The 20,346-nt window shown below is 38.7% G+C and overlaps 2 protein-coding genes across 2 annotated transcripts; both read right to left on the bottom strand.

Moving 5' to 3' along the window:
- Positions 1 to 3,738: 3,738 nt before the first annotated feature.
- LOC103377879 (beta-1,4-galactosyltransferase 3-like) lies at positions 3,739 to 9,180 on the bottom strand. The gene is made up of 7 exons (XM_008308849.3): positions 8,583 to 9,180; positions 6,219 to 6,451; positions 5,729 to 5,964; positions 5,336 to 5,523; positions 5,120 to 5,242; positions 4,627 to 4,731; positions 3,739 to 4,536 (listed from the first exon to the last, which is right to left on the bottom strand). Exons 2-7 carry the CDS (start codon positions 6,415 to 6,417, stop codon positions 4,362 to 4,364), a joined length of 1,026 nt encoding a protein of 341 aa, XP_008307071.1. The 5' UTR covers positions 6,418 to 6,451; positions 8,583 to 9,180; the 3' UTR covers positions 3,739 to 4,361.
- Positions 9,181 to 11,685: 2,505 nt separating this feature from the next.
- On the bottom strand, positions 11,686 to 16,445 carry LOC103377878 (galactose-3-O-sulfotransferase 3-like). Its single transcript, XM_025055355.1, has 2 exons — positions 13,718 to 16,445; positions 11,686 to 13,308 (listed from the first exon to the last, which is right to left on the bottom strand). Exons 1-2 carry the CDS (start codon positions 13,813 to 13,815, stop codon positions 12,189 to 12,191), a joined length of 1,218 nt encoding a protein of 405 aa, XP_024911123.1. The 5' UTR covers positions 13,816 to 16,445; the 3' UTR covers positions 11,686 to 12,188.
- Positions 16,446 to 20,346: the final 3,901 nt, after the last annotated feature.

The following is a 20,346-nucleotide window of genomic DNA, read 5'->3' as shown; positions in this document are numbered from 1 at the left end:
TCAAACACACAGAGAAATGTTATGAATATTTCCATTTTCCAGCAGCAGCGAATTTTAAGGCATAAAAAGAAGAAGAATAAAAATCCTTAGTCCAGACTGCACCCCTCACCCTCCGCTCTCCTCATCCTCTTTTCTCCCCTCACTGCTCCCCCTCTATCTGCTCTGCACTGGAGTATGGTGCTGCCTCTTAATGAGCTCACTCACCTCTGGCACTATCACACTCTCACCATCTGTGATAACCCCCCTCTGCACATGCTGCTAGGCTTTATTGATCCATCCTCACTCCTGCATCCACATGTGTGCTCTATCTGAGGGGTCAACCAAACTACCAAACCCAAGATAATTAAACCATGCTGGAGTCCAAACGTTCAATTTTTTACTACAAAATATATATTTATTTAATTTTTTTCAACTCGCAGCTATGAACTGTGGCCTCAGCAGACGACCGCTAAAGCTGCAGATGTTAGATTTTGGATGAAGCGAGTCAAATCTAATGCCAGATTTGTGTGTTTCCTCATAGGTATGTTGAATGTGAGAGAGTGGCTGGGCTTCAGGGTCTGCAGGCTGCAGAGCTCGGCTTCATGGTGAATGCTTAACAGAAACACTAGCTAAAAGTAAAAGCTTAAATAACCTGTTCCTTCAGGGCAGATTCCTCTGTATTTTTTCCCCTGTGCATAGGAAGTTGTGTTTTCTTTTTTCTTCAGAAATTTAATTAACTCTAATAGACAGTAGATGCACAAGTTGTTATTTGCACACACTGCGGGAAAAGAAAGTTGTTTCATCGACGTACCTCCAGTTTAAAACACCATCTCAGTGGCCAACATGCCTTAGTGGAGAGGTTAGGTTCAGGTTAGACGACCAGCGTCAGTAAGTTAGTTTACTTTAATTAGTAGACTGACCCAATTGTCAAATGGATTGGGACAAATAGTTAGTTACAAATATACATCCATCTCCCTAATGTCATAGACAGCGATGTAGTTGCTGTAGTTATTTCTACTAATACAGTATCTTGTATATTTGCCCTCTGTTTCTACTGTACAAATCAGCATTTTTCATCTATGCGGTGATTTGCCTTAACATACTGGTGTGCAACAGACACTTCCCTACATGTGGAGTCCTGGTCAGCCATGGTTTATTTATGGACTACCGTAGTTATAACTGAGTGAATATACTCATTTCTGTTTCAAAAGTTGAACTCCCTAAAAAATTTGAAGCGTCATGACAGTCCAGAAAACATGTTTCATCAAAACGGGCAGAGATGATGGAGTTGAAGAGCCTACAGAGGTGGAGAATCAACAGAGCCTTAATCCATATTCTAACACATTTCACTGCAGTGGTGTACAGTCAAGACCACCAAAGCCCTCTCTGCTGGGCTGAACAGTATCAGAGTCAATGACAATTTTTTTTCAATATATTTATCATGAATACTACATAATACATAGTAGTCTGTCCTCATCATTTCATAGCTGATCTCTTGGTCACGGTGCTTCCTGTCGCGTATACTCAAGTTTTTCACAGACACGTGATATGTTCAATAGGCTTGCATGTGTGTGTTGCAGTGGTGTTTGCGAAGAAGGAGGAGGCGGATGAATAATAAATGTGGTCTGAGTTTGGATCCAACGTGTTCAGACTACAGAGCAGAGCAAAGGCCTTTCTATAGTGGAGCCGCTGCCAGTGATGGGATTTTGGATGGTGGTAGGGAGGACAGGGTCAGCATGTACGGGGGTGAAGTGTTGGCAGGCACGGGAGGGGGGTAATAAATTGGAGAACCAATTCCTGCCTTCCTTCCCCTCTATCTATCTATCTATATCTCTCTGTCTCTCTTTTCGTTTTCTTTTTCAACCACCCTGCTCAAGCGAGCCTGCGGCAATGCGAACGTTGTCATGGCAACATGGACCTGCCAAGGACTTCAGTGGTGTAGAGAGAGAGAGAGACAGGGGTGCAGCTCACTAATGTTTTACAGTTCCCCTTCCTTAATCAAACCAAAAGTACACAAACTCACCCTTTAGAAATATGTCTGAAAGAACAAACCTCACAGTGGCCTGTGCCAGTGTTTCTGTCTCTGCTTAGTGATGATGCTTCCTGCATTTTACCTGTTGGTTTCCCATGAGGAAATGAATTGAACCAACAGTGAGATAAAAACCATTCACTTCCCTTAACTCTCACCTTCACTATTTATTTAGATTTAAGTCGTTTTTGTTTCTTTTTTACATATTTTATATCCATTTGAACACACAATACCTCCATCAAATACACTAAGTAGGGTTGGGATTGTTTCTGTCAATTCTCTTTATCACAATAAACTTAAACATGTAACGTAAATGTATCATCAAGTTTAATACTGATGGCTGGTGTGTGTCAAACATCGTCTCATCTAATCTTGACATAAAACAGCATCAACTTAAGTTTTTGTTTATTATATCTATGGGTTTTCTTTCTTTCTTTCTTTCTTTCTTCATTCTTCTTTTTATTTGCTCATTCTTCTTTTTCTTTCCTCGTTCCACCCACTTTTTTCTTGCCTGTGGCTCATATGAACCACCCACCACCTCTAGAGAACCCGCTGCATGAGGCACAAGTGGTTGCTCATAAATTACATTAAATTACTGGGAGGTTGAATCATTTTGTATAACCAACTGTCTGTTATTGAATGTTTTTAAATAATACTAAATGTGACCAAAAAATCAACTATACACAAGAAAGGTATTTTCTTTGTTAATGTGGAGACTGTTTTTTCTTTCTATTTTGTTTCTGAGGTTTCCTGCTGTTGGAGGAAGCCTTCACATACCCTGTCTTCCTGTCACTGTCAGGTAGTGGAGAAGGCTTTCCTCCTCCACTCTGTCCCGCGTGGACATGGGAATCTACTCACTTTGATGATGACAGACGGCAAGTCAAATGTTAGAGCAGTGATCGCTGAGCAAGAGTGTGATAGGCTGCGCTGAGAATCTGTTGCTAGGCTCACTGTGAACAGACCAGTCAAGTCTGACATACGTTTTCAAAGCAGCCCTCTTAGCAGCTTGCAACAGTTGCCATGGGAACCCAAATGTCATTTCTCCCCATTGTTTGTCTACTTGATATTCCCAAAGCCTTTCATTCCTTTTTATTAACGTCTAAGTTTAGAAAGCCAGGAAGTGCTTGGAAGTGGGCTTTCTGCATGTGTAAGTATGTGGTGTGTACTGTATGTTTCAGCAGATATGATGCACCTTAGAGTATTTGTGTGTGTACCGATCTTTATTGCAAAAATAAAATTGAATGTTAAACTGCACTATTAGGGATTTTCTTAGTGTAAAACAGAGAGCACTAATCTCCCAGTCCTCCTCCACAGGTGGTGGCGCTGTGGATTTTGGGGGACATTGCTCTGTACAAATGTCCTTCAACCTTTTCTTGAGGAAATAGTTATGGACCAGTTGGAACTTACAGAGAGATTTGTGGGTGAGACCAAAAAGGAGGGAGTTGCAGTTAAGTTAAGGCGGGAGGTGACGAGGCTGTGAACCAGGATGGAAGTGGTATGAGGAGTGAGGGAGGAGCGGAGGCGGTTAATATTGATGTTGATATTGATATTGAAAAGAGTGTACTGTCGAGGATGACACCCAGACTCTTAACCTGTGGGGTATATAGGTAATATATTCATCTTAACGTTGAGTGGTTTAATGTTAAGACCTTTAATCCTGAGAAATACACAAGCAATGTCATAAAAAGGTATGACAGTCACGCATGAACCACATAACAGCCAGACAGGATTAATCAAAAGCACTTTGTCCTGCCCTGAGGTTGGTTTTATTGAGATAATAAAAACAAAACAATATTTTATATGGTTTTTACTGGTACATAAATGACAAAAGTGACTTCAGTGAGATCATTTAATTGCAAAGACAAAATGCCAAAAACAAGCTACTAAAAAAAGTTGATAGACTAAGCCTAAAATATCGTCATCTTTGAGGCTAATGTTTAGATCTGGTATTGTGCACTAAGCATAAATAATTTAAAGTGTTGTTAAATTTGTTTTCAATCAAACTAGTTGTTAACATTTTACGCAATAACACTGAGCAGTAGTGGCTTAGTGGTTAAGGAAGTGGGTCCAGAAGTCTTCAGGTTTGAGTCCACCAGCTGCCAAGTCACTGCTGAGGTGCTCTGAGCATGGCACCATCTCCCCTCACTGCTGCCCACGGTTCACTTTGGTGATGGGTTAAAAGCAGAGGTCACATTTTGTGGTTTGCTGTGTCACAATGACAAGTAGTTCACTTTCCTTCCTTCGTTCCTAACTACTAGTGAACTGAGTTTAAAACATACCAACTTGATTGAGCCTATATTACATTTCTTATTCTATCCATTCTAATATTCAAAGTTGACTAATATTTAAGTTTTCATTTGCCTGTTTCATGAGTAGCTTTCTGAGAAGACTGTAGTCCGTCTATAGTGCCAATGTTGACTGTGATGTTGGTGTAGAGAGGGTGGTATTCCTTCGAGATGACCTTGTATTCAGTTGTTGACCAGCCGTCTTTCATCCACGTCTGTTTTGTTTTAGCGATCATATCAAATCTTTGCATGGAAAGCATAGAAAACACATCTGACTCTGTCAATTTGATGACTTTATTTGCTTAAAAAAAGTCCAACCATTACAAACATTACCTTTTTGGGTTTGGTGTATTTCCTAAGTCTGACTGGTGTTTAATCATCTTGTAACGTCCGATATGTTGAGCAGGACGGCTGATCTTCATACCTGCTAAGAACACCCTGAGAAGATGGAAACCACTTCAGTCAGTGTTTGTAGGACACACACAAAGACACTCTACATGTAAGTGGACACGGTCCCACTGTTGCAAGACAAAATCAAAATAAAAAAACATGTTATTTTTTATTTTATATCATCAATTAGATGCCATGTTATTTTTTATTTTATATCATCAATGTGTATACATATGTCACCCCTTGATGGATATCACCAAAGGCCCAACATGGAGTATCTAAGAAGAAGAAGTAGGAGAAAAGAAAAATAAAGAAGCCGATAAAGAAGATGACAGAGAAATTACAAAGACCAAGATGGAGAAGATGATGAAGAACATCATGGTAAAGAAGGAAGCAATGAAGAAGAAGATGTCGATAAAGAAGACAACATTCTCACCTGGTTGCGACATCGTCATCTTCTCCTCCCCAACCCCAATAGTTGTTGGGGAATCCGTTGATTCTGTAGAACTGTGATGGTGTCAAAGCCGAAACCCCTCCAAAGCAAGTACTATAAGGAAGTCTGTAAAAGAAAAATCAAATAAGTAAAGAATAAAAAAAACAAAAACAAAAAAGAACTGCATTGACTGGTAAGAGTTTCTTTTTGAACATGTACATGTAGTTAAATTTGTTCACAGCAATGGAGGCATGTTTCGGATTGTCGTCACAGATGTAAATGTTACGATCATCTTCTGGTATCAAATCCACGTCGTGGAAGAAGACACAATCCCAGGTTTCTTCTAACATAGCCTCCCAGAAACCAACATTCATCAGCTTTGCCCTGTTAAACGAGTAGTTTCCAGCCTGCAGTGAAAACAAACACAAAGTCTGATGGTCTGAACAGCTGTGGGTTTTTGACCAGTTGATGTACAGGCGATGTACAGTCTGTTTTCACATCAGATTTATAACAGTGTCAGTGTTCAGTTCGTTGATGAATACCCTGCTTCTCAGACACTAGGAAACATGTCTAACAAAATAAAAACATTACGTCCACGTACGTGTGTTTTACCTGATTAATCACATAAATCCCATAGTTGAGCTGCTGTCGTTGCAGAAGTGGGTGTATATAGTGGAGGAAGATTTTGAGGTGCAGGTCCCTGTTTCTAAAAGGAATAATAATGGCTGTTCGATACCTTGCCACACAGTAAGGTGGTCTGTACCGTCCACCCAATTCCACAAAATTATTTTCTTTCTCAACCTCCTCCAGACTGAGCTCTAACGGCACGGTGACATCGATGGGACCACCTGTGAGCAGAAATCAATTCACTGTTGTTGCAATTAGAAAAGATAAAAAAACAAAACAAAACATAAAAAAACACCACCCAGAATACTAGAGTCTGTTATTTGAATGTCTGTTATCTAAATGTGACATCTGAGTATATTTGATCAATTACAAGTCGTATAACCTAAACCTAACCTGAATGATGTATAGGAAATATATGTTTATGTTATATGTAATAGAAGAAGAGCTAGGTGTGCGGTACGTGTGTGACACTCACTTATTAGAGGGGATGTTTTAGGGCAGCTGGGTAAGACTGGGAAGTGCCTTAATGTGGCAGCGAAGTTCATGTGTCGTCCCGTAGAGGTGATAAAGAGAACCAGCATCCCCAGCCCTGAGCAGAAGATACCTAACAAACAGCGCCACGTGGGCCTGAAGGGAATCATATTGCTGACGCTGTGTTTCCAGAAGAGGTCCATCAGAGACTCACTACTGCCTTAATGAATATTGACACTAGACAGGAAAGAAGAATATTTTTTTTCTGTCATATCTTGTCTTTTATAAATGGATATGAATTCTAATGTTTATTCTAGTATTTTTGTCAGTAAATTACCTTATACTGTTTAAGCATGGATATGTGTGCTGGGTGTAAAATGACCGTACACAAAAGGTTAAATATCTATCTATCTATCTATCTATCTATCTATCTATCTATCTATCTATCTATCTATCTATCTATCTATCTATCTATCTGTGTCATCATGCCTCAACATATTTTGTCAGATAGTAGACAGACAAGAGAAGACATTAAACCATTGTTGCAAATGCAAATAAATATATATTTCTCTTGCAAATTCAAATAAATATATGTAAATAATTTGCTGCTGAACTAAACACCCCTTTGTCCAGTGCAAGAGTCCAGTGCATGACCGCTCTAGTTCCGTATGTTTAATACAAAGATATCAACTACTCTATCTATCTTTGGGGTCACCCAGACAATTTTGTGTTTTCCATGAAAAGTCACACTTTTATTTACCACCATGAGCTGTAAAATGAATAGAAAATACAGTAAAGACATTGACAAGGTTAGAAATAATGATTTGTATTTGAAATAATATTTTTTTCCTTCAAACTTTGCTTTCGTCAAAGAATCCTCCATTTGCAGCAATTACAGCAGTGCAGACCTTTGGCATTCTAGCTGTTAATTTGTTGAGGTAATCTGGAGAAATTTCACCCCACACTTCTAGAAGCCCCTCCCACAAGTTGGATTGGCTGGATGGACACTTCTTGCGTACCATACGGTCAAGCTGCTCCCACAACAGCTCAATGGGGTTTAGATCTGGTGACTGCGCTGACCACTCCATTACAGATACCAGTTGAATACCAGTTGAGTTTTTTGGCAATTTCTCGCATGAAATAGCCTTCATTTCTAAGAACAAGAATAGACTGTCAAGTTTCACATGAAAGTTCTCTTTTTCTGGCCATTTTGAGCATTTAATCGACCCCACAAATGTGATGCTCCAGATACTCAACCTGCTCAAAGGTAGGTCAGTTTTATGAAGGTCAGTTTTATAGTTTCTCTAACCAGCTAAACTGTTTTCAGCTGTGCTAACATGATTGCACAAGGGTTTTCTAATCATCCATTAGCCTTCTCATGCAATGAGCAAACACATTGTACCATTAGAACACTGGAGTGATAGTTGCTGGAAACGGGCCGCTATACACCAATGTAGATATTGCACCAAAAAACAGACATTTGCAGCTAGAATAGTCATTTACCACATTAGCAATGTATAAAGTGTATTTCTGATTAGTTTAAAGTTATCTTCATTGAAAAAAACAGTGCTTTTCTTTCAAAAATAAGGAAATTTCTAAGTGACCCCAAACTTTTGAACGGTAGTATATATTAACACAAAATAATTTGGGAATCAGATTAGAAAAATATATTAATTAAAAAATGGCAAGAACTAATTACACGGCATAAATGCAAATTACACAGTACATTCACGGATAATTGATTTACTTCATGATTGTGATCTGTGACTATTTGCGGACACCACAGGAACTTCTATACCATCTCGTCAAACTACATGCATACGTCAACAACATCATACAGCTGCATTCCATGTAAGACTAAATCTACCATAACCAGTTGGTCTAGTGTTTTTGTATTTTTTGAGCAACAGAAACAAAAGCGGTTGGGAGCGGCCAGAGAGCTGTTATAGTGTTTGTGGAGTAATACATTTTTAGGAAGCTGTGTTGCTTCTGCGTCGTCATATTCTGAACTTTTAAATCACAATTTATACAACTATTAAACTATTTACAGTTGCAGTGTTAAAATCATACTCATACAATTAAATTAATGATGGTTGTTAATTGTCTTCAATATTCAGTCATCAAGCCAAACATTACACATTAATACAAGACAAAGACAAATGTCAAAGAATAGATAACCAGAAATTCTTAAGGTAATACAAATACAATTTTTAGAGTTATGAAGTTAAAGTTATAAAAGTAAATATATATATATATATCTGTCCATCTCTCTCCCTCTCCCTTATATATATATAAATATATAAATAAATATATATATAGTGTGTGGAGTATAGAGAAGAGGACTGTTTGCAGGAAATCTTTAACTTACTTTAGCTGTACAGTTGTTTGTCGTCCTATCCGCTTGACTGTTTTGTCCAGATTATGGAGCTGTCCTGTGTGGATTATTTTTTTCTGCAGAATGTCTAAGAGGTCGTGGACAACTGCTGTTTGTACATCACTGTTTGATTTACCTTCTATCTCCTTTTTTTTTATTACATTCTATGAATGAGTACACTGGTTGGTGTGCCACCTTCTGTGTAGCAGCCTATCAGCTGCAAACAGATACTTAACGACACCTCCCTAACCAGCCTGTGCGGATTGGACTCGCACTGTGGAGTTAACCACTGTGGTAAAAATGAGGAACTAAATTATTACATTATTATTATAATTATACTACAATAATAGCTTATCAAGGAAGTTTTAAAATTAGATTGAACTGGTTCCGACTGAATATGAACTGAAAATGTTTATTGTAAAAACTGAACCAATTGGTGAAAAACTATTTAAAAAAAGAGAGGCATCAATACTGAAATGCAGATGTCAAGCTGTTATGAAGAAAATGTCCACGTCACGTGCAGCCGATCTTTTAGTTCAAGTTTAGAAAGTTTTGTATCAGTTTTTGTGTGGTATCACCACTGACCCCAGACTGCAGCATCACTCCTTACAAAATCCAGACTGACAATTTTCTTTGTGTTTCTTATAGACCAAACCTTCTGAACTAAACACAACACACCCTTATTTGCATGACAATGCATGACAGGCCTGGAGACCTGGAGACATGACTTGCCTGCCACGACAGACGAGATGGAATTCTCAACAACGTCACAACTAAGGTGGGTCAGATTCCAAGAGCCACCTTAGTTGTGACATTGTTGAGAATTCCATCTCGTCTCCTTTTGAACTTTGTGGTATTTGATGTTATTGATTTTGATTGATCATAAAAAATGAATTTTTACTTGGTGTTAGTTCAATACACTTGGAATGTAATTTGTCCAAACTTTTGATTTCTGCCATAATTTGAATAACTTTGGATAGACGATCTTCATAGCAAGTTTATGGGTAAGATTGGTGTCTCAACATAGTCTCCAAAAAAGAAAACACAGCATCTTTTTAGTGACTCAGACTCACCAGCTATAGATGCTCAGCCTCAGGTTCATTCACAAAATCGGTGCCGCATCAAATTGATGACCATTAGGCTTCAGAGTTATTTCACTGAGATCCCAGCAACTATAAAGTACTGGTGTCTCATTACTTTCCTTTGCATTACACGGACTCTTCCTTTATAATAGTTTTATTGCTCCTCTCATTGTTGCCAATTCAGATTTGCTCTCCAAATTACTCTGCGCAAGTTTGTTTGTGCAAATTTGCTCTCACTGGTTCCACATCCTTTTCTTGAAAGACCAGGACTGATGCCAATCTGGCAATCATCCAACCTGCTGTGTATTTGACAGAACATCGTTTCACACAACGAAATGTGACTTCTGCATTTTACCCATCACCAAAGTGAGAAGAAGGCAGTTTAAACACCAGGGGGTACAAAGATTTTCAACAGCTCTGATTATCTTTTTTTTTTTTTTTTTAGCTTTAATCGCCATCTGCTGCCACCTAGCAGAAGAGTATTTAATTGTTTGGTAGTGGGTTCAACATTGAGTTCGGCAACAGGCTGTGGCATTTCAAATCAGAAATTCATTGGAGAAAGCGACAAGTTCCTCAATGCCCTTGAACCTGGTGCCTGGTGCATGAATTATGGCTACTCTTTGGTATCGCTGACAAATAGGTTGACAAATATGAATTTTATTTAATACATTTTCTACAAACATTAATATATAGTTTTGTATTTAAGTAAATGGAACCCTAGGATTTAAATGCTGACTTTCTTTCTTGCTGGGATATTCAGGCTTTTGCTTAAGTGATGTGTCTATGACAGTATCTGAAGAGTCACCAAGGAGTGTTACAGGTTGTTAAATATGCTTTGCTCAGCTGCTAACAGCTAACATCATAAAACGAGATATGTAACTGATAATAGAATAGAAAATTAAAATAACTCGACTTTGAGCTTCCTGCAGAAAAAAATTGAAATTTTTGGTCCTTGGTCCATTTCACAAGTTTGTTTTTTCTGTGCCAGTCTCCTGGTGTATAGCATAACCTGTAGCAGTGTTTCCCCACCTTGTTTGAGCAGCATGTATGCTGAATAACATTGATGCCAAAATTTAAGGTCATACATTAGCCTACCAGAAAAAGCCAACTGACAGTTAACAGGGCTTTAAGAGCAGCTGTAAATAATCTGATTTAATTCTGTTGTGCTTTTATAGTTTTATAGCTTTTTTTTATAGTTGTATGATCTTAATATAAACAAAGATTCAAAAGATCAGACAACCACAATGAATGTAAGGAGCCACTATAATGGCCACTTTATCAGTGATAGACAATAGAAAATAGTGACAGATAGACAGATGGCAGATGTGTCTCTATGTGCCTCTTCTTTATATTTTCTGTTAATAGCTGTTCACTGTAGAGGAAATGTGACAAAAGGCAGAGTTCAAATATCCAAGGGTTTTACCTGCTCTGTTGATCATTTGCTATTCTTTTCATCTGCTATTGTCATCTTATCACATATCATAGTGTTGCCACTCCTGATTTAAAAACACAACAAGGAGAATTACATGATAAGTTTTATGTTTTTTCATGATAAGTTTTACGTTATTACGTGAAACTTATCACGTAATTACGTGAAACTTATCACGTAATTACGTGATAAGTAATTATCACGATAAGTAATTACATGATAAGTAATTATCACGTAATTACTTATCTCTTATCTCTCTTCTGAGTACAATACATACACAGGCGTACAATTTCCTACATGTAACCCATTCAAGAGTATGTGTACCAAATCTTCACACAATTCTGTTTTGCTTTTCAAGGCCCATGGTGAGACTCTAGCAGCAGCTATGAAGGGCCTGCAGCTTGACAGAGCTTCACGGAGCCACGGCAACCATTGTTTAGACACCCCTTACCTGTACCTGCATACCTGTGCATTCCATTGTTAAGTTGCTAAACAAAAAGCATCACAATAACGTTCTAACCAGTTACTTTATACTTTAATACAACATTATTAAAATGACTACAGTGTGTTTTGTTTGTTTGTTTGTTTTATTTTGGTGTTGTATGCATCGCTCTGTGTTTCTTTGGTGCTTCTGCCTGTCTGTTGTATGTGTCTGTATTTTGACATTGGTTATAATAGTTGTAATAAAAAAAAGTGAAAACAAGACATTCTTTCAGATAATTTACTTGTTAAGACATTATTTAATTGAGATTACAAGATTGAACCCAGTTATCAGGGTAAGTGTACTGAAGATATATTGATGAATAAAACACTACAGCACTACTGGCGATAAGTGAACACTGCTCATAATCGAGTTCGCTTTGTTCTGAACGTTCACAGCTTAGTTGAAACAACAATAACTGTACAGTCATGTTGACTCACAGAAGGCAATTTAAAGCTTAACAGAACTTAAAATAAGGATTTCAATAAACTTAAAAGTTTGTGGCAGCTGGTTAACTTGTGATTTTAAGTTGAACCAGGGAGATATTTTTAACAGTGCTGTTCCTAAGGCGACTTGTGTTACCACAGCAGGCTGTTGGCTCGGTGCACTTATGGTTGCTGAGTACTGACCCTTAGCTTGTAGCGCTGAGATTGGGAGTTCAGGAGGGCATTTGTGTACTGGTTCTCTGGCATAACGAGCTTTAGGCAGAGTTGCCGAGTAGAGTCGGGCAGGTGTTCTGGTAGGTCATACCCCATAATCATGCCTTTTCCATCAGGCTGCCAGGGACGAAGTCTTTTGTTTTTAATTTCTGCTGCTGAACGGAGACTTGGCATTTCCTCACCAAAACAGGATTTCATTAGATTTTCCCGAGCCTGCCGAAGCGTTTGGATCTCCATTTCCACACAGGCTGGTCCCAAAGCGTACAGCTGGCGCCACAGTGAGGCGTTGAAGTGGTCGTAGAGACGTGCATCCAGGGAATTCCAGGTCCGAACCTTCTCAGTGAGCTCAGACGTCAAGCTCTGCTTTGAGCTTGGGCTGCGCATGTTAAGTTCAAGATAGAGAATGTCGTCCAGATCCCAGGAGAGAAGATGGCGAAGAAGAATAAGTGACTCATCAAAGTACTCAGTAATCATAACAAGGGAGAACGTTTTCTCCACCTCTGCTACAAAGGCATCTGCATATGCCGCATCTGTCGACGCTCGATCTTTTTCTCCCCCCAAATCAAAGGTCAACATGTTGTGTGCACACATAGAGTACTGTTCACTGGGTTGGTAGTAACGCAACGGGTCATCTAAAAATGTCTCCAAGGAGCTTTTGGGGACCTTCCTAAAACTCTGGCTTAGCTGGTTGAAGTATATGAACGAGGACTCAAACATGGAGCCAGGCTCTCGCAGTATTGTGATGTATACTGAGTCCTTCGGCATCAGACGCTGCAGCTCCTTCTTATTAAATCGCAAGTGGCTGGCGATTATGTTTGGTGGCACAGTGTGTTGATGAACAAATTTAGAGTTGAAGAGACTGGGGTAGCAAAACAGGTGGCCACAGTACTCTACAGGCAATGCCACTGTCAAGTTGTGGCGCTCTGCGAAGCGAAACAACAAGTTCTGCATGGTAGAACTGCCTGTTTTGTGTGTCTTTAGGAAGACTATGTTGGTGTGTTTAGGTAAGAGGTTTTGGGGAGGGCTGCTGTGGAAACCATGGCAACCCAGGTCAAAGGTCGTTATCCCACTGAAAGGGAAGAAAATGTAAACCGTAAAACAAAGATGTGCTTGATTTTGTAATTTAGATAGAGAGATAAACCTGATAGATATAGTAAACTAAATATACTGTATATCTGGCATCTGGTATTCTGGACAACAGACAAGAACAAAATGATGTCACAATGGCTTTTTGCAGCTTTACAATTTGCTTATCATAATTAAAATGAAAACATTTTGATGCTCCTTCTACTCTTAACACACACAAGACACGGTGTTTTTGAAATCAGAGTACAGTACGATCTCTATATAAACAAAGATTCAAAAGATCATGAGCACATATACTAAATTAAATGAATCAACAGTAAGTAAATATGAACAATAATGGCCCGTGATAGACAATAGTTACAGATAGACAGGTGACAGCTGTGTTCACTCACCTCTTCCAGAGGTTAAAATGAAGTATCAAAAGGAAAACATTGCAGATTCCAAACAAAACAAAAAATATGTGCTTCTTCTTTATTTTTTCTGTTAACATCGCTGAGGCTGTGGGAGGTAAACAAAATTGAAGAAATGTGACAAAAGTCTAAATGTCCAAGACCTTTTTTTTCCTGTTCTGTTGCTCATTTGCTATCTTTTCATTTGCTTACGCTATTGTACTACAAGTCATAGTGGTGTTTGTGATGTTTGGAGCACACCTAGAGACACACTACTCTGCCTGACACGTCACAGAATCTTCTTCCATGCTTGTTAAACAACATTCCTCTGTCAGCCTCTGTTTTTACACAGACATGATTTATTTTCATTTAATTTATTTAGATTTATTTTAATAAGCACAATGAAATGACGGAAAAACTAGGCGACACTTAGTGTCGTGTGCTGTTTACTAGTAAAGCACACGACTGTTCTCTCTGCACCACTGATCTTTAATCTACCTGTACATTCAGCTGCGGAATGCATTGATTCATTGAGTCTTGATTCTTCTCCTTCTGATTCTTCTCTGTCACAGCGTCTTCACTTCCATGAACACATTATAGAACTTGTTTTCTGATTCAGATCCTTGTCTAAGATCTGGTAACCAACCAGTCTCCTGTTCTGGACTACTAGCCTTTTGTTAGACAGACAGACTAATGGATAGATAGTTAGACAGATAGTGTGGTCACTCACCTGCTCCAGGGACTCAGATGGAGAATCAAAACGGTAACACTGGTCACGGCAAATAAAACAAGTAACATTTGCTTCTTCAGTAAAAGTTTGTTTGGCATCGCTAACCCTGACTGTTTGATCAGAGAGATGAAGGAAAGACAACAGGGAAGAGCTGTCCTCTCTGACAGATCACACTCACTCTGTATGTAAAAGCGGTTTCCCATGTTTGCCTACACTCCCCGGTGTCAGCCACTTGCAAATCTATTTACAGAACACAGAGATCACAGAGGACCTCCCTTGTTTGTGAAAAGAACCTACAGTGAGTCCGTCCTGCCTCGTCAACATTCAATGAAATGACTGTGGCAGCGGCTGAAAACATGCGAAGAGACCACTGACCATGATTCTTCTTGTCATCAATTTAAAGGAGTGTGTTTCCACACCTGAGACTTTCCCAAGGATGTGTGGGATTGTTTCCATTTTTTCTGTTTCAAGTGATTTGAATTGAACTGAATGGGTTGAAATACATTTGTCCGTTGAAATTGATTTATTTTGTTTACATGTTTGCCAAGCCCAGATACTGTGGTAAATCGTGACATAGTTTGTCCTGCCACAGTTTAATTGTTTAATATAATAACATTAAACAAACAATGGTGCTTCAAATGCCCTACAGATGACACAACTTCACCATGTCTTTAGAAATCTCATGGGACTGAACTAGATGCTGATTACCTTAATAACTTTAATTGTTGTGGTAAGATGTCAACACATCAGGAGCAACTGGACTGTCAGGTTTTTGTTTGTAGACGTTTTATTTCTCATCCAAGACACTCCTTTAGGTCTTACGGACGTCTCTGAAATTTCTGGTATTTCTTCTCTGGAATTTCTTCTCACATCTGAAAAAGGGGGTTGTTGGAGAGAACAGGTGGGACGACCATAAACTCTCATCCACCTACACTATTGTCCTGAGTTCTCTCAACCACCAATGCAGACACCAGATCTTTTTTAGTCACTTTTAGTGATGAGAAACCACAAGCAGACAGAAAGACTCAATCAAGTGATTGATTATCAAGATTAATTTATCTCACAAAACTGAGGGTTGACTTAAAAGAAGGAAGTGGCTCTTTAAAATTCCTCAGGAATCCAGAGAGAGAGAATGATGAAACGACTGTTCAGAACTAAACTGAACAGTTTGTTCATCCTCTTGGTACATTTTTAGAGGTCAAATTAAAGACTTTAAATCAAATAAATGTTCCACACCTCTTTGTCTTTGTCACAACAGTGTGCCGACCTCTGGTTTTCTACTGTTATTATTCATCTTTTCACCCACACTCTATAATCTTTTCCTTCTTTTTCTTGCTCTTTTATATCCTTTTTCTCCTTGAAAAAAAGATAAATGTGCCTATGACAGTGGCCCCATTATGCGGTCATGGCTCTATTATTTCCGTGTGTGTGCAGTCCATTTAACTCACATGAATTATAACATTTACATCAGACAAAAAGCTATCATAGAACTAGAACGACGACATATGCTTATCTTTATCTGTCTTCCTGATGATTTATTGGCTCTCATATGGATGTAACTGCAGGTATATTTAATTTAACAGTTTTTTTTTTAAGGAGGCAAAAAACACAGCAACCAAAACAACAGGTTAATCCAGGTCAACACACAGGTGGGAATGGTTCGGCAATTACAGATCAGCACAGAGGGATGTGGGCGTGTCACCTGACAGGAGAAGTGTCACATTGTTTTTAACCAATAAAAGTCCAACCAAAAAAACAAAAAACAAAATTAAATTATGTCTGAACACAGGACACTAAGGAAACTTGAAGTTAAAATCTGTAAAAAAAAAAAAAAGAAAATATTAGTATTTCCGAGCTGTTCTTCAGAAGGCCTGAAGGTATTTTGGTATGTTGGTTTCTCTATGTACACTGTGGCTCAATTAAAACAATCAGGGCTGTTGATGTCAACATTTTTACTTAATTTAGACCCACTTTTACAAAACGAAACAAATAAACAAAAAGAAAAACAAACAAGAAGAGCCATAATACCGTAGAGAAAATGTAGTTTTTATAATGTATAATGTATATTGTTGTATATGTTGTACATATTTGTAAAATATGTGTGGTTGTTAAAGTATTTTCTTATCTAAATGTAAATGTGTTGTCCAACGCTAGCTTTCCACATGTATTTGTCTTTAATAATTGATTAACCGTCACAATATTGTTATCCATCAGTTTTACAAGTGCAGATTGGTTGTGCATGACAGCACATCAAAGATGAACTGTGTGTACAAAAGGGATAATGGCCGTAAAAAACAGTGTTTCCCAACCTTATTTGAGCCATAGCACATTTTCAAAAATTTTAAATACTATATCAAACCACCAAAAAAGGTCCCAAAAAGTATATATATATATATATCGGCACTCCTGATGGTCTCTGACTACACCTTAGCGTTCCATTGGTTGGGAGTCTCTGATATACAGTAGAGGAACTGGTTTATCGTCATTGGTTTACCCATGAAACCCTGTCGGTGGACAAGCCAGAAACCAAGTGCTGGCTTATCTGCACAGTGAAAGGAGCCGAAAGATGCGAACATTAATTCTTGAAAAAACAAGGCCACGTTTATACATTTTAAACGGGGGAAAGTGAAAAATGTCATGGCCAAACATAATCACTGGAATGTAGGCCAGAGAAATGGCTGTGCAATTTGTCTTCATTCCTACACTTCAGTCTTCCTTCACAGGGTCAATGTGGGAGTCCCTGAAAATCTATTTTTAGATTTCACATGAACATGTGGAAGGAAGGAATAATCAATATTAAAGCCTTGGGAGAAGTGGACATGAAAGGACACTTAGCAAAAGCTGCTCCATCATTAGTGGCACCAAAGAAAAATAATTAGTGGAAGTACTTGCAAAATGTAAAGAAAAAAAAAGTACACAGACAGTGTATGATTAGGGACCAGCTGTCAACAGGAGAGCATTAGAAAACTCTCCCACTCTTTAAAAACTTCATGTATACGTCTTTTCATCTCTGCCATTGGATTTTCTAATAAGTAATTTGCCACATAAACCATCACCATGAGATTCGACATTAACGTAAGAGCCGCATGAACCCGGGCAAAGAACTGCATGTGGCTCCCAAGCCGCAGGTTGGCCATGACTGATGTAGACATTTCACAGGTGATCTGTTTGATAAAAAAAAAACAACAACTTTATTTTATACTACTTCTTCAAAGACATGTTTAATAAAATGCACTCTCTGCAATATTTTATTTCTCAAAATATATCAGTCCAACATCAGAATTCAATACAAAAAGTTTTATTTTTACTTTAGTGCAACAGCAGGTTTTTATTACGAGCCTCCGCCCCCACTGTCCTTGCGGGGGTCGAGTAAAGCCCTCGTCGTTCCTGCGAATGAGCACAACAGCAGCTTCTCTTCTGCATGTGCACGCACCATGTCCACAAATTAGTTTCTCTTCTTCGTGAAATGCTGTGAAGCATTCTCAAAGCGTAGGTACTTACCTGCCGTTTCCACAGAGGCCTGGTGCTCACACCGACTACAGCACCGTTAGGATCTGAGCTAAGGCACATCATTCATCGGAACAAAGGAACAAGTTTTAAATCCCTTTTCTGCAGCTGCTGTACCAGAAAAGTAGAGGAGGAAAAGTAGGAACAAACAAAGACATGTTTCTTTATGGTTTTGACAATACACTGCGGAAAGATTTGAAATGAAAACAATTCTCCATGACTGTAGCGTACAGTAAAAAAAAAAAAAAAGTACTTGAAATTCTGCATTGCATTTTCTCTTGGTTTGAACTGAATAGTTAAGGTTTTAAAACGTGCGGTGTAAGACACTGTTGCGAATTAGTGTCAGAAGTGCTTCAGATTTTTCCCTTTTAGTGCAAATCTAGGTTCATACTCTACACGTAGTAAGCTAACGTTTCTGCAGACCGTCAGTAAAATCTGGCCGTTGCCAAACATCAAATTATTTTTGCTACATGAACTGGAACAAGAGTTGGTTCAATTGTAGTTTTCTTAGGTACTTGGCCATCTGTTATGCAGTGCATGTTTTTGGTTTAATACATTTAGCACATGTATTGAGGTACTGAGGTACAGACGTAGATCATTTAGATCTGGGTCATCTGGCTTCTTACCTGCTGCTGGTGTGTTCGCTGTCCTGCAGTTTAATGTTTAAGTTGACCAACAAGTTGCTCTACGCAATTACATTATTCTCCATTAACTTCTAACAGGAACGATTTCTTCTGCAGTTAGGGCGTAAAAACTGTTCTTCAACTGCAGCACAACTAATATTTAACATTTAAAATACCACTTTCACAGAGAACTCCTCTTCCTCGCTGTTCTATGTGATCTAACTCTAATGACTGCAGACCAAAGAAGATGTACCACAACACTAAAAGACCTTCTTGCTAGACGTTGGAGGAACTTCTTTAGTGGTGTATGGAGAAGGTGCGTGGAAGGAGAGTGACAGAAGGTTGGTTGGACCATGCTGTGAACTGCATCTCCATGTCCTAGAAGGCTTTGTGACAACAGCCTCTAGCCACGAAGCCAATGGCATGGAAAGGGCGAAGACGGTTTAACCAGTGGTCGTAGGAGCCGGTCGGCTGGTGTGTGGAATCATGGTGGATGCAGGGGTGTGGGTGTATGCTGATCAGATGACTCTGGTGCACAGGAAGATCGTAGCTAGATGGACATGTAGGAGGGTTGAACCCCACCCAGTCTTGATCACAATGCTTGTTACAAGATAAACCCTATGAGAGGAAGTAGATCAGATCCAGATAATATTCAATACTCCTGAGCTTCCATAACACCTCACAGGCTACAGCTTTCTGAGCCCCCCCCACCCACTCCCAAAAAGATCTGAGGATAAACACGTAAGCTACCGTTATTGAATCATCAAACTCAACCATATCTCCCAGAAACACATTATCGCACTTCTTTACAACCATGAAAAATGTGTCAAGGAACTGTAGAACATGATAAATATTTTTAGTATTTGTGCAGAAATCTTTACAGGATTGTGGACACAGTGACTACTTTTACAACCTGTCACCACTGTCTTTGTTAAACAGCCTTATGATCAGCGCAGGTTAGGTATTTAAAAAGGAAGTCTGGGTAACGTAAATATAGTGGTGACATACTTCAAATTCCTTGGCCGACTAACAGGAAACAAAATCAATGTCTTTATCAAGATCTCTTTTTGACCTTGTAAGTTATTTTTCTATTACTTTTTTGGCTGGTTTTCTGGGCGATTGTCTTGATAACTTTCTTTGGTTTAGCCTTGTTTTGTTTTTGATTTAGTGACTTGGTTTTTCACTTCATGCTTTAGTTGACGCTAATTGCATCCTACAATGGGCGAGCTTCCTGATTTAGTCAAATATGTTTCTAATACTTGATTCCATGGTTTGCAGAAATGCACAATTGGAACATGTGCTCCTGGTGATTTGGTGGCGTGAACTTACCTCTTCAAAGCAATTCTACAGTCTTATCCAAAACTCAGAAAGACCGTGAACCTTTTTCAGTCCAAAAAGCGTGGGCTTCCTTTTCGAAGACTAAGGATAGTACTTGGCTTCAATGGTTTATTTTGCCCATAATCATGTACAAATAAACAAAACCTTTACAGCTTCGTATGGTCACACATTTAGCATTTGTTGGTCCATAAGCACTCCTCGTGACGAAATGAAAACACTGATGTGAGACTCCGACAATCCCCCCTCCCCCTTTTTTAGCATCGGCATCTAAATGTTGCACTGACGTCACAAACGTACCATCCATTCTAACAATTTCATTGCAAATCAAAAGAGTCACATGCAATGGATAAAAAAATTACATTACCTCATGTCACATATAACGTAAGCGAAAAGTTCAATCATTTAGAAATAAGTACTCTTTCAGAGATTTGTCT

This window comes from Cynoglossus semilaevis, chromosome 4, assembly GCF_000523025.1.
Source record: "Cynoglossus semilaevis isolate Cse_v1.0 chromosome 4, Cse_v1.0, whole genome shotgun sequence".
Taxonomy (NCBI): domain Eukaryota; kingdom Metazoa; phylum Chordata; class Actinopteri; order Pleuronectiformes; family Cynoglossidae; genus Cynoglossus; species Cynoglossus semilaevis.
The sequence above is the reverse complement of the archived record's forward strand: the minus strand, read 5'-3'. Positions and strand labels throughout refer to the sequence as shown.

Coding starts and splice junctions, on each gene's coding strand:
- LOC103377878 (XM_025055355.1), bottom strand. CDS start 13,815: ATGTTAACAGAAAAAATAAAGAAGAAGCACATATTTTTTGTTTTGTTT. Junction 13,309..13,717: donor CATTTTAACCTCTGGAAGAG/GTGAGTGAACAC, acceptor CTTCCCTTTCAG/TGGGATAACGACCTTTGACC.
- LOC103377879 (XM_008308849.3), bottom strand. CDS start 6,417: ATGGACCTCTTCTGGAAACACAGCGTCAGCAATATGATTCCCTTCAGG. Junction 5,965..6,218: donor TAAAACATCCCCTCTAATAA/GTGAGTGTCACA, acceptor TTCTGCTCACAG/GTGGTCCCATCGATGTCACC. Junction 4,732..5,119: donor GATGACGATGTCGCAACCAG/GTGAGAATGTTG, acceptor CCATCTTCTCAG/GGTGTTCTTAGCAGGTATGA.